The 13,523-nt window shown below is 49.6% G+C and overlaps 1 protein-coding gene across 2 annotated transcripts; it reads right to left on the minus strand.

Annotated features, from left to right (window-relative positions):
- Window positions 1–2,646: 2,646 nt before the first annotated feature.
- Window positions 2,647–11,636, minus strand: LOC116232600 (uncharacterized). 2 transcript variants are annotated; one of them, XM_031599082.2, is made up of 10 exons: window positions 11,350–11,636; window positions 11,092–11,131; window positions 8,339–10,564; window positions 7,027–7,965; window positions 6,532–6,597; window positions 5,528–5,628; window positions 4,772–4,836; window positions 4,397–4,548; window positions 4,171–4,323; window positions 2,647–3,198 (listed from the first exon to the last, which is right to left on the minus strand). In XM_031599082.2, the coding sequence occupies exons 1-10, from the start codon at window positions 11,443–11,445 to the stop codon at window positions 2,876–2,878; spliced, it is 4,161 nt and encodes a 1,386-aa protein (XP_031454942.2). In that variant the 5' UTR covers window positions 11,446–11,636; the 3' UTR covers window positions 2,647–2,875. The 2 variants fall into 2 exon arrangements, with proteins under 2 accessions (XP_031454942.2, XP_031454950.2); XM_031599090.2 differs by having other exon boundaries at window positions 11,401–11,635.
- Window positions 11,637–13,523: the final 1,887 nt, after the last annotated feature.

The raw sequence follows: 13,523 nt of genomic DNA on the forward strand, positions 1-13,523 counted from the left end.
TTTCATCCAGGAGCCTCCCCAAACCTTTCCATCATTTCCATCACCCTCCCAGTCCCACAGTAGACTGCATTTTTGAAAAACAGCAATATTGCCTTTTCTCTTAGGTTTCACCCTTTGTTTTTGTTTCTGCCTTCTGCAGTGCTAGCAGAGGTGATGCACTGGAAGCCTGTGATGTTGGGGGCTGGAACCTTTCCATGTGCAGCTCAGTCTATACATCCAAGCAAGCAGCCCCTTGCATTGCTGCTTATTATTTTTCTCACTTTCACTGAGGTGCCAGTCATTGCCACTGCAGGACCAAGCAGATCTCTATTTGCTGGCTTTTCTGGTCAGGCAGATGATGGGGGATAAGGTGAAGGATGCCCCATCAGGAAGCGCCTCCGTGTCTTCTCCCCCAGTTCTGCAATTCAGACCTGAGCTCTACAGCCAGATGAGGCCTTCCCCTACCTGCTTTGAAGCTTGAAGCATTTTGGAAGAACAAGTTCAACCAGGGTTCCGTGACTCTCTTTAATGAAAAAAAATCAGCTGACATTCCCCATTGCTCCCCCCAGGACACCTCCCTGCTTCCAAGTTAATCACAGGCTCTCCCAAACCTCTGCACACTCTGCAATAGATCACCGATAATACATGAGGGAATGGTTTCTACTGCAAAAAAATCGCACCTCACAGCCCATAAATCCACTGAGCATGTCATTTCATATGGCCCAGGGCTGTGAGCTAGCCCAGTGCTGCACAGAGAGATGACAAATCCATTTTGGATGGCAGAAGCAGAATAGCTTCTAGTCAATCCCAGCCTGCAATGCAAGAATTCAGATTTACAGACCCAGCAGATTTACTTTTTGCCTCATTTTATTGTCTATTAATTCACTCCACTGCAGATGAGGAAGATTTTGGCAGAGCAGGCGCCTTTTGCAGCACACAGACATCCATCCTCATGCCTTCATTCTTGACCCATGCCCCTGGGTTCATGCTGCCCCATTGTGAGCTTAGGGGGAAGCACCAGCTCTGCCTACAGGTTTATGACCACTGTGGTGCAACGCAGTATCACCAAGGACACACATCGTAGCTGGAGCAGGGCTGAAACATTAAGAGCACGATGATAATTTCATGTAACTGCCAGAAGTCCCAGCTGCACTCTGCAGTAACATAACTCTTTGCAATCTGCTTATTAACCATGCTACTACAGACAGGGCTGGGAATAGCACAGCCTAGATCAGATTTTTCTTTTGAACAATTCACATTCACCATATCGTAGATACATGCAACAACAAAAGAGAAGAGTGGGGGGCACAACCTCCCCTTGAGCAAGAATGCCAAGGAACATGACCAGGAACCATCTTGTGCCAGACAAAACAACAAGATCATGTACAAGGAAGTTTTCTCCCTGGGCTTCCCCACAGTGCAGATGGAGGAACACAGGCACCTGTACACCCAACCTGAAAGGAGCTGTAGCAGAGCTGAGAGGGGAAGAGAGGGCCCTGGTTTGGTACAGGATGAGTTCCAAGGAGAGGGGCTCAATGTAAGGCCACAGGATGCAGAGAGGGCAGGAAAGACTGATCTGCATCTTTCCCAGCTTTTAATACCCAATTTCTCGCAAGGCTGAGAAAGTTCATTTCTCAACAGCAAGTGCAATATTAATTTTGCCCCCACTGCGTTCTTCGACCTCAGCAGGGAACACAAGCACATACTGTGCAAATACAGACACGTTGATGGTTTCCTTCTTTATGATGGAAAATTACACACACTTACTTGCTTCCCAGGGAGATGCTAGCATTCAATTCTCTTCTATTCACAACATACTTAGCTTTCACTGAGTGTTTTCTACACATGGTTTGCTGATTGCCCATATGTACTGCAAAGGAAGCAACAAGCAAAACATCTTTGAGAGCTGCTTGTGTCTCTGCCTGTTGTTAACCAAACCCAGACAGTGCCAAAGAGCACTAAAATCAGCTGGGGCTGAGGACTTCACTCTGCAGGCAGGGGTTCCACCAGCACCCCAGCTTTTGGATGAGACTGTGATGGGAGCACACATCCTTCAGCCTCCATATCCGCAGCCCTCAGAGAAATTGGGTCAACAAACCCAAAGAGCTGGCCCAGAGGCTGCGCCGAGGCCCCCTGCAACTGTGGCCCACATCTGGCAGCCCCAGCTCAGCTGGTCAGAGGATCCTGCATTAGGTTTTCAGTAGCCGACAGTGCCCTCCAGTGGGATGTTTGCCGCCATGCCACTTACACACTTCCCAAAAGGAAAAAAAAGGTTATTAAAATTACTTTTTACAAGCCCTGGCAAGGAAAGATAAGGAAGTTAAAAGCCCAGGATACAACTGCACCGTACTGCCAGCCAGGAGGATAGGGTGATGCTTGGTGCTCTTCGCAGCTGGCATCTCAGCAATCAGGATTCATGTAAGCATTATAAAAGTGCTGTATCCATTCCTCAGGAAGGCCAGTAGCATCTCCAGGACCTCGAAGTCAGGCCTGGTGTGTTCCTCAACCAGGCTGCAAGAGGCTGAGGGCTCCAACGTGGCTGCAAGCCATGCCCTGGCTCCCACGAGGCTCTGCATGATGGGCAGAGGAAAGCAGCATACCTGAGCACAGGTGCAAGGCTAATCTTTAATTTCCTAAATTAAGCACTGAAACATTCATTTTCTTTAAAAAAAAAAAAAGAAAGAAGTGTTTAATTATTACATGCTAACAGGTCTGCACAAATCTCAAGCAGGGTAAGGGGGAGAAAATACAGAGAGCATTTGCTTCCAAAGGGGAGCAAGCATTTAAAAATAGTAAGTGACAAAAACGAGAAAGGCTGGGGGAGAGCAGTGGGCCATAAAACACACAAGGAGATCCTGCACAGCCAGCACTGACTGCACAAGTAATGAGGGCCGCCCTAGAGTGGGGGTGACTGCTCCAGGAAGACTCTGTAGGTCTGGCCATGGTGTGCCCGAGCCCCCCACAGCCACTCAGGAGGCCTCGCCCTCAGTTTCAGCTGAAAGGGGTCGAGACGCAGGCAGTCCCCCAGGTCCCGCAGTTCTATCACTGGCGGCTCCTCCGCAGCCTGCTCTGGTGGCTCCTCAGGCCCCAGGGCCCTGCCCGGATGCCGTCTCCGCCATTTTGCCCAGCACAGGGCTCCAGCAGCCACCAGCAGCGCCAGGCTGCCTGTGATGGCTGCTCCCACCAGGATGTCAGCATGGCGGAGCAGGAAGCCCAAACCTGTCAGAAGAGCCAAGGCCTGAGTTGGGGTTGGCAGAGCACCCCTCCCAAACCACCACCCCAAAGAAACGTTTAAACCAAGGGCCAGTCCATGGGTGTTCCCCAACAGAGCTATTGCTGAACTCGCGTGGAGCTGCATGGAGGCTTGGTAACCTGCTGCCATTCCCCTACAGGCACACAGGGACCCCAAAGATAAATATGCATTTATAAAACATTAGCATAACGCTATACCTAACCAGTCTGGATAGGCTTTGATGGTGGAACATGTCAATGAATTTGGAGCTGAGAGAACAAATGAGAAATGCAATTAGACTGCAGGCTCGCATTCAGCTTTCAGAAGCTTGTGGGAGAGGATGCACTTAATTACACTAAACAAGCAGCAGTATTTTAGCCTGATGCAGCTAACTGATGCAGGTCACCTTGTGGATGCCTATTTAGGCTCACCTCTGAAACTAGATTCTTCTAGAACCTACATAGGACAAGAAGATGACTATTTGTCCTCCCAGTACAAGGCTCACCTCCTGACCTAGATACTCAGCTTCAGAAGGGACCACGTTGGCCTCCAACCCACATATATCCGAGCACAAATCCTGAAAAGCTCCTGAAGCCAAAGCATGAAGTGCTTGGTTTTTGTTTGTTTTTCCCCTCTACAAGAACAGCAATCTGGGAATTGCCTTGCAAAGACACAGATCTTCCCCCTTCCTAAAGCTATGGTGCCAGTTGCAGAGCCACTTTTAAGCACAAGATGTAATGCACAGTAGCAAAAACCTGGCTGTTTGGATTTCAGTTAAAGCTGCACATGGCAAGAACTGCTAAATTGAAGCACTCTGATGAGCCAGCGGCTGCTGATGCTGCTGCACAAGAGACTCATGTATGCAGTGTTTGCACTAACTGCATACACAATCATACTCTCTCCTCAGTACCATCACCATGAGACATGCAGAAGTATGAGAACATTACTGTGTCATCTACCTGACTGTGGAGTACGGACACAAAGGGTGCCAGACTTGGTGGGAGAATGATCCTCGTAGCCCTTCTTGCAGCGGCACAGGTAGGTGCCCACGCCATTGAAGCACTCTGCCTCCTCCCCACACAGGTTGACTCCCGAGCTGCACTCATTCACATCTGATGGGAAACAGGTGTGAAGTCACATCAGGCTCAGCATGAAAGGGCCCTGATGCCAGCCCAGAGCACCCACCTTCTACCAGCAGCGAGACGAGTTGCAGCTTCCCCGCTCCCACTGAAGCGCCGAGCAGCTCTCCCAGCTGGGAGTGCAGCAGCAGGGACATATTTCTCTCCTCTGGCTTGAGGTGTAGCCAGAAGGTGAGCAGCAGGCTAGCATTGCTTGTCCTGTGGCAGGAAGAGCCCAGGGTGAGGCAGGAGGAAGGCACTATGGCCAAGCACTGCTGCAACAGCCCCTTCCACTCATTAGCAGATGGTCACAGTGCTGCAGGCTCTTGCAAAGAGAATTTGTGACGAGACAGCTTTACTGGAGGAGAAAGAAGCCAATATCCAAGGAGCACCACAGGTAATAAAGATGCCTATCGAGAAGGTGGCATACCAACAACCATACCTTTTGGCTTCCTTTAACTTTATTTCACTGACTCTGTTGGCAGAGAGCTTCAGGTTCTGCTGGATCTGCAAGGCAAGTGACCAGTGTTGATTTGATATTTGGTGGGCACAGATATGGCAGCAAACCACTTCTTTTCTCAGTCCTCCCTCCCATCCTGCTCTTCTCTTTCACAAACCACTCAGGACATGTTAGATGTCCCATAACCCTGTGCTGGGAGCCTTTTCTCTAGGACACTGCTAATGCCTCCTATCTGCTGAAATTTAGCTCAGCTCCCACAGACAGACAAGGTAGTTTAGGAAAAGCAACAGAAACCCCAGGATAAGCATTTAGATGAGAAAGAGTGGATGGGCTGGGTGACATCCAGGGTGTGAGTGGCAGCTTTATGGAGCAGGCAGCAGGGTGAGCTCTACACCCACCGTAGGCTGGATCCCAAAAAGCAAGACTTGAGAACACACAAATCTAACCCCGCCTAGACTTGGTGTTCAAGACACCCTGTTTCTAGAGGCAAGTTACAACCTTTGGCTGGTCACATCTGTTTCTGCAGTGCCTTTCTGCACCTAAACGCCATCACTGTGAACAGGCACCCTGCAGGGCATCAGCATTAGGCCTTGGATTTTGACCAGCACAAGCAGCTCAAATGCTGGCTCATCATGTGACATTAACAGAAAATCCCTGGGATGAAGAGCACAACGTGATCTCTAGCAGCTGAGTTTTTGGGATATAGCATTTGCCTTTCCTTCCTATGCCCAGGCTTACATGGCTTCTTATAGATTCTAGGAGATCCCTTCTGAGCTCACTGCCAGCAGGAGTGATCCAGTCCTCGTGTTTGATTTCAGTCATTACTTCAAATAGCACATCTGAAAAAAAGAAAAGAAAAAGAAGAAAAAGAAAGCTCTGAGCAAGGGTAAGTCCACAAACAGGCTTAAGTGAGCTAGCCCAGAATGACAGCGACAGCAGAACTGCAACAAGGAAATCCTGTCAAGTGACATGTGAGTGTTTCCAGGCATCGTGCATCAGGCAGAACAAGTTGTTGACAAAAGCAGAGAAATCTTAGCTAATGCTCAGTGTTGAATCCTGGAATTGATCTCTGAACAGAGTACACAAAGCATTAACGTACATTCAAATGTACTCAAACTTCCTCAGCAATTATCTCCCTAAAAGGCACCACCATAATTTGTGATATCCTAGAAGCCCTCATCTCTTACCCATCTCTATTTGGAATCAGCACAAGCAGCTGGCTAAATCTAGGCTGACATACACTACCAAGATCTGTTGTTTAAAGTCTATTCATTCATCAATCTCTCCCCTTTCAAAGATCAGTTCCCTTCTGTATTGATTCCTTTTTGTAAGCCGTTGCTGTGGTTTGCTCTACCATACAGACCCAACTCTGCTTAATTGCTAATGCTCTCATAAGCAGGTTTTTCTTCTCCTTAGTTTGAAAAGCAAAGCTGAGGAACCAGACAGTCCTGAGACATTGTGCACATGTATTTAAGTAAAGATAGAACTCCCTCACAAAAACAGTATTTAACAACCATCAGCAATAGTAGAGCTCCAGAATCCCAGCATTTATGCCAGATTTAGCATATGAACTCAGGTTTCTCCAGGGTAAGTGCGAAGTATCTTCCAAATGGTCACCAGTAAGGAGTGCACTCCACTCTCTTGTAAAGTTGATGGGCAAAGGATGGCCACATACAGCACCAGCCAGCACACCAAAGCTAGGGCTGTGCTTTAAGACATGCTCAAGTCTTTGCATTGCTTACCTCCGGGCTGGTGCAGGGACTGCAGTGCTGTACGGTTCTCCAGAGATGCCAGAACTGAAGCCAGATCTGTCAGAGCAAGGAAAAGAGACAGGCTGCTGATCTCTGCCTCCTGACAAGGGGCAAAGCACACATTAGGTGTGTCAGTTCACAAGAAGAGTACCAGCAATGTTTCACACCAAGATGGGCATACACAGCCTGATTCTGGTGTAAGTTGTGGAGGAAAGGCTGCTCCTCCACAGGTAACCAGAGCCCTGGCATTAGGAGCCAGTCTCTTCCTGTTAAGAGGAGCACTGTCTCATAGATATCCGTGAAATAACATGTAACCCTATGCCTACTCCACCTCCACAATCTTGGATGTGGTAGGAACTGGGTACCAACTGAAGGAAACAGTAGTATCTTCAAACAAGAACTCTATAGAGTACTGCTTCTCTAGAAATGGGTATCAAGCTGCATTGAGCACCAGTTCAGCCCCAGATAACCCAGAACACAGCTTACCAAAGAGATCTTCATGTCCTTCTCCTGGTGACAGCACATCTCCAGCAGGCACACCTTTGTCATCCTGGGACATCACCTCTGAGACAGGGACATCAGCTGAGTAGGGTGAGGCTGTGCTGACTGGAGCAGGCACCAGCTCTACATCTCCCTCTGCAACTTCTAAGGCAGGCAGCTCAGCTTCAGGCCCAGCACCTCCTCCTGATGGAGCCTCCAACACATCTTTAGTGGGTTCCCTCCCCTTAGTGTCACCATACGTAAGGCTTCTTTCCATTTCTGTTTCACTCTGCAGCTGACTGTGCTCACCCAGGTCAGCACCAAGCCAAGCATCTTCCACAAGATCAGGGGGATGTTGGCCCTTGTTCTCTGAGCTTGCCACCTCAGCCTGGATCTTGCCTGCAGTAGATGAAGTAGATGGGCTCAGGGAGGCTCTCAGCATGGGCAGCAAACCTGGTGTTATCCCCGCCCTCCAGCTCTCTCCCTTAGAGGTTTCCTGGAGGGGCTCTTGGGGAGCAACAGCACCACCTGAAGCACTCACAGCTTCATAGTCTCCAAATACATAATACTGTCCTTCAAAGTGTTTGTATTTGCTGCTTAGGGGGCCACTTCTTGACAACAATAGCACGTGGACTGCAGTAGCTTGTGAAGCAAAGATCAGAGTACCTTGGTTGTGACAGGCATACACGAGCTTAGTTTCCACACGTGAGAGGACACCTTGGAAAATGATCTTGTCCTGGTTCTTTCCGCAGCCTTCATTGCTTTGGAACCCCTGAACGTAGATGACAATGTGCTTCTGGGGGCCTGCCCAGATGGTCCAGTTGCACCAGATGTTGGCTTGGATGTCACCATACAGTGGGAGGTAGAACACCCCAAACCCATCCTGAAAGATGACGTGGCAGCTCCTAACAGGGAAGTACTCCATCACCCAAGGCAGTCCCAGCTCTAGCACATCATGAACAAAAAGGAAACACAATCAGTGATCAGTGTATACCCCAGGACATACATACCCTGTTCCAAATTCTCTACTGTTGCAGAATCCCTGTGTTGTTTCAACCCCTAGAGTCAACTCTCTGCTCTGGGATTGAAGCTGAGCCCAGGGACCCAGCTGCTCTGCCAGCCTCTGGGGGCTGGAATTGCAAGCTTTCACTCCCAGAAGAGGTTTAGCCAAGACCATCACATTTTTGGAAGTCCGCCCCTCACCAGCAGCCAGGCCCACACTTGCCAGGCTGGGACTGTTGGTGGGAGTGTCACTCATCAATTAGTTCTAGCTTCAGAAGATGACTCACACCAAAATAAGAAATATTTTGAGACCTACCAGTGTGCTTCTGTGGCTGTCCTCCCAGCGTCTCCGTACGTCTGGATGCAGGACCTTTGGCAGCCTCCCGCAGTTTCTGGCCTCTTGGAACTATTTGTTCCCACTGGACTGCTGGGGGATCAGAGTGGGCAGCATACAAGGAGGAATTTCTCTGCTCTCCCACACCCACCTGGAGACTTTCCATGGTTTTCTGCATTTTGACTGCCCCAGACAGCAAGGCAGAAATCATTTTGCCACTGGTGGCCATGCCTGGTTGCAGCAGAGCTGGTGCCACCCCATGACTCAGGGGGTCCTTGGCCCGAGGAGGTCCCACACGAGGCCTTGGGACAGAGTCTGGAGAGGGACTGCTCACAGGAGCTGGGGTTTCTCGTTGCTGGCTGCCCTCTTCCAGCACATCCTCTCTCACCCAAGGGCCAAGGTAGCCAGGGGACACATCTACACCCATTTTGGGGGCTGCCAATGGATGGTGAGGAGACAATGGTGAGGCCATCTCCTGTCCTCCTGGTGAGACACCTGCCCTTCTCCTGAGGCTGACAGGATCCAAACCTAAAGCTGCCAGTGGAGAGGGGACAGTCCTGGACATGGGCTGTTCTCCAGAGGGAAAAAGTCCTTTAGGGGCAATGTTGGCAGAGCCAAAGCCCATAGGAATGAGGTCAGAGAGAGAGAACACTGGCGCAGGGATTATTTCCAATCTGCTTGTGGAAGCAAGCTCTGGATCTGTTGGCCTAGGGGATGCCACCAGCCAAGTCTGTGAGGCAGCATCACCCTGGTAGCAGCAGCTTTGTGTGTCCCATGAGGATGCAGGAGTTTCCTCAGCAGATGGACAGCTGCATGCTTGGGTGCTTGTGGGGGGGCTCCCAGGGTGCACAGGGACTGCCTGCAGGACAGGATGGCTCTGGTCACATGAATGAGGATGCTCCAGGAGAATGTCCCATGGCAAAGTGGGACATGGCACCACTTTCTTCTCAACACCACCCCTGGAACTCTCCAGGGGGAAGATATCCATGAACTCCATATGCTGGAGGTTCATTCTTTCCAGCCTGGCCCGAGTCACAGGCAAAGCCCCAAAACTGCTTTGGTCTCTCTCAGGCAGCAGCTGTGGGCAGTCCTCACTCACCACATCATAGGGGCTGCTCAGGCTGGGCATCAGGCCCCCTGCAAAGCCAACAGCACCACTGCCTGCTGCTCCATCAGCTGGGGTGCTCAGCTGGGCACAGTTTCTGTCCTTCCTTAAACCCAGCCCCTGGGACACAGTGGTACCAATGCACCCAATGGTACCAATGCTTCTGCCAGGAGAGGAAGCCTGTAAATCAGCACCCAAGTCCATGTGAATTGTGCGTGTTGGTTTAATAGTAAACTGGAGGTCTCCCAAATCTTCCAGCCTCAGGGTGGGGTGCAGGACAGACTGTCTGCTCTCCCAGCTCATGCCTGTGGGCTGCAACGAAGGCTCCACCACTTGCAAGGCTCCAAACAAAGTTGTTTCCAAAGGCATACTTGAAAATTCACGTGTATAACCCAAACCTGGAGCAACACATCTGCTTGTGGTGCAGCTCAACCACTGGGCACCCCCAGCTATGCCTTCCTCTTCCTGGCAGAACCTTGGCCCTGTCTGTGTCTCAGAGCCCTGCATGCAGGCAGCTGGCATGCCCAGGAGCTGTGGACTTGCACCTTGGTATGGGACAAGCTTCACTGGACTTCCCATCGGCATCAAGGTTGCAGAGCCTCCAAGGTAGTCTGTCCATCCAGGCTGGAAAACATTGTCTTGCTTAGATGGCTTTGGAGCGAGAGTTTCAGGAATCAAAGCACCTCTGGAGGGAGATTCGTGTTCCTGGTGCTGGAAGATGTAATACTTGCCTTTAAACTGGGTGTCTCTGCAATTTGGCAAGTACCTCTTCAGCAACACAACATGCACAGCCTGAGCAAAGGTGGCAAAAACTTGCATCTCCTTCTTCCAGCAAGCATAAACTACATCATTTTCCACCAGTGAAGAAACTCCTTCAAAGAGGATTTTGTCTTTATTTCTGTTACAATCCTCCTGTGTGATAAAGCCTTGAATATAAATTATGATATGCTTCCTGGAGCCTGCCCAGATTGTCCAGTTACACCACAAGTTGAACGGGGAATCACTGCGATACTCTGGAGGAGAAAACTCCCCATATGTGCCCCTCAAGACTCTGTGGCAGCTTCTCATGGGCACATATGCCAATATCCAAGGAAACGCTGACCCTGAAAGACAACAGAGTTAGGGTTTTCCTTCTTCTCCACCTGCCAGATAGTGACTAGTCCTTCCTTGCAGAAATTGCCTTCAAGCTCTCCTATCTATTTGCATAGATGGCCTGAAGACTGCACATCCCTTTCTTGCTTCAAGGCTTCAGCCAAGCAAGAAGCCTCTCAGCAGGCTGAGAAACATCAGCATTCCAACCATGGTTGAGTTTGTTGGGAAGTAACAGCATTTTCCAGAAATGCTACCTCCAAGCTAGAAGACCCACAAGCCAGCAGTGAGTTTATCCTCCAGGAAGGCCATTATGGTTTGGATCGTGCTTTAATTGCTGCCTAAAATCAGCCAAATCTCCTGCCTCAGGGCCCTCACATCCCAATGCTCTATACCAGCTCTATCTCCCTTCTTCCCATCCCACAGCCAGGTGACTGCTCTAGGCTTCCCACACCAGAGATTGATGTGCCCAGCAAAAATGAGAACGGAAAAAGAGGAGTAACACAGACAGAGAAACATCAGTGTAAGAATTAAGCCTTACCTGCTTTAGCATCCTGATGTTCTGAGTAGGACTTGCATGCCTAAAAAGAAAACAGCCTCACTGCAGACCTGAGCATCAGCACCTGCACTAGCACAGCACGAGACCAAGGACCACTGACACCACTCCCTTCATCACCTCATTTTTCCTAGCAGCACTCCCCACCTCCAACAGCAGCAGCGTCACCCAACTAATACTATAACAGCCACAGCCAATGCACTACCACTCCCACAGTAGCCAACATACTCTCCCCTCACTCACCCCCACAGCCCTACAGTCAGGATGCAGCAGCCCTGATACAGGTCTCCATACCAAGGACACCAGGAGCAGGAACACCAGAAGGTCTAAAAGCTTCATGGTAGAGGCTCACAACATTAAAACCAGGCCCAAATGCCTCCTAAACTATCACTTCCTCCTTTAAACAACCCAGCAAGCTTCTCCCAGGTGGAGTATTTACTCCGCCATCTTGCCAATATATGCACCCATACATTGCCCAGGTACCCCTGATAACAATTAGTTTGTCATGAATGAGGACCAGCTGTGCTCATTAGCCTCACAGCACCCTTCCTGCCCTCCCTGTTTTGGTGAGCAGGCTCCATCCATCCAAGCAAATAAACATGTCATGCTGGGAACTGGAATTAAAGCATTGTTGATGGTGTGACCTTGAAGTAGAGCCCAGCTTGCTTTTTTCTCCCCACTCTCCATAAAACAAAACAAAACAAAAAAAAACCACCCTCAAATGACTGAGGGAAAGCACCCTGGTGTACAATCGTGTGTTTCCATTACATTTGAACCAGCTTTGGCTGGATGCTGTGATTCCCCCAGCACTCAGTGAAAGGAGGGTTCCTCTCCCTGCCTACACACTGCAAGGCAGCAAGCAGCCAGCCCAGGTGATGGTGTGCAAATTACCAGATGCCAGCAGCTCTTCCAGCAGCAGTAGCCTAGCTTGTCATTAGGGGCGACACAGAGAAGGCAATTAGGCTGCTTGATGCATGGCTTTGACAACGTACCCTTTAACATGTCAATCATAATTCAGTATAAATAATAATAATAGTAAATCCTTTCTTCTATGTTGTCACAGCTTGACAGGCTGTCAGATGTTCAGTGACAAATACATCCTTTTTTTCTTTTTTTTTTTTTAAGCTTTTCTGCCCATTGCCACCCCAGGGCTCAGTCCTACAGCAAATGTGGGCTCACCAGACCCTAACATAAAGCCACAAGGATTTAACCTGGTTTGAAGAACCCTGGAGGAGCTGAACAGCATGGTAAGGCCCTGTATGTTGTTAATGTTTTGCTACATAGATGTATGGGGAGCTCTGGCATGCTGTGTGTTGTTTTCTTTGCCTGGTAGCTGTTTCTATATGAGTATTCTCATATAGAAACTCAAATCTACTTGCATCTACACTCCTGCAGTGTACAAAGCAGCATAACTTTGCTGAGCTCCGGGTAAGTAAATTAATTCTACCTCCCCCTAGTGACTGCATTGGTGTAAGAAGAGAGAGGAAAAGCCAAGCTCAGCAAAACTTCTTTATTCTCTTCCAAGCAAACAAAACACATATCTGGGGAGCAGTGCAGTGATGCTGAGAGATGGTAATATAGTCTGTAGGAGTTGTTTGTGCCTACGTCCTGTTTTTTAGGTAACCTGCTCTATCTGCGGGTTGGATTAGGTGACTTCCAGAGGCCTCTGCCCATTCCTAAGACCTTGTGATTCTGCAAAACAGAGTGAAGATTCCCAATGGTGACTGAATTACATCAGGTGCACTGGGAGTGCCCAGCCCTACACACAGCCGGAGCAGCACTGGCTCTGTGGCCAGCAGAACACTGCCATGGGTCCACGGTGAAGTGTGTAAGACTGGGCTGGTACCATCTGGGAGCTCCTGGGGGCTTTGCAGGTGGTTTCCCCAAAATGGCATCCCTGTCCCCATTACAGCAGCTGGGGTCTGGTCCCACACTGCCTTCTGCAGGGAAAATGGTGCCTGCATTGCCCTGTGGTCTGGGAAAAAACAGATGAAAAAAAGACAAAGATGAAGATAAAAATAAAAAGAAGGAAGAAGGAAAGAAGAGGAAAGAGAGGCAGTGCAAAAGGAGGAAGAGAGAAGAGGTTAAAAATGGGGCAGAGGTGGGGAAGAGGAAGAAGGACAAATGGAAGAGGGAAAAGAAGGAGAAGGAAAAGAACAGGGACAAGAAGGACAAGAAAAAAAGGGGGGAAGGAGGAAGAAAAGAAGAGGGAAGAAGGAGCAAGAGGAGCACTGCACTGCTGTGCCTGTGCCAGGCAGTGTTGCTCAATGTGCCCAGCTCCGCTCCCATTTGATGATGAAGCACTCCAGACCCTGCAGCACTCAGCAGCGCCCAAGCAAACCCCACTGCCTCCAGCACTCCATTAACAAGCAACCTCGGAAATCCGGCACCACCGCATCCTTACTCCTTTGTGTCTC

The sequence above is a fragment of the Phasianus colchicus genome, chromosome 2 (assembly GCF_987193195.1).
Source record: "Phasianus colchicus chromosome 2, bPhaCol1.hap1.1, whole genome shotgun sequence".
NCBI classification, from domain to species: domain Eukaryota; kingdom Metazoa; phylum Chordata; class Aves; order Galliformes; family Phasianidae; genus Phasianus; species Phasianus colchicus.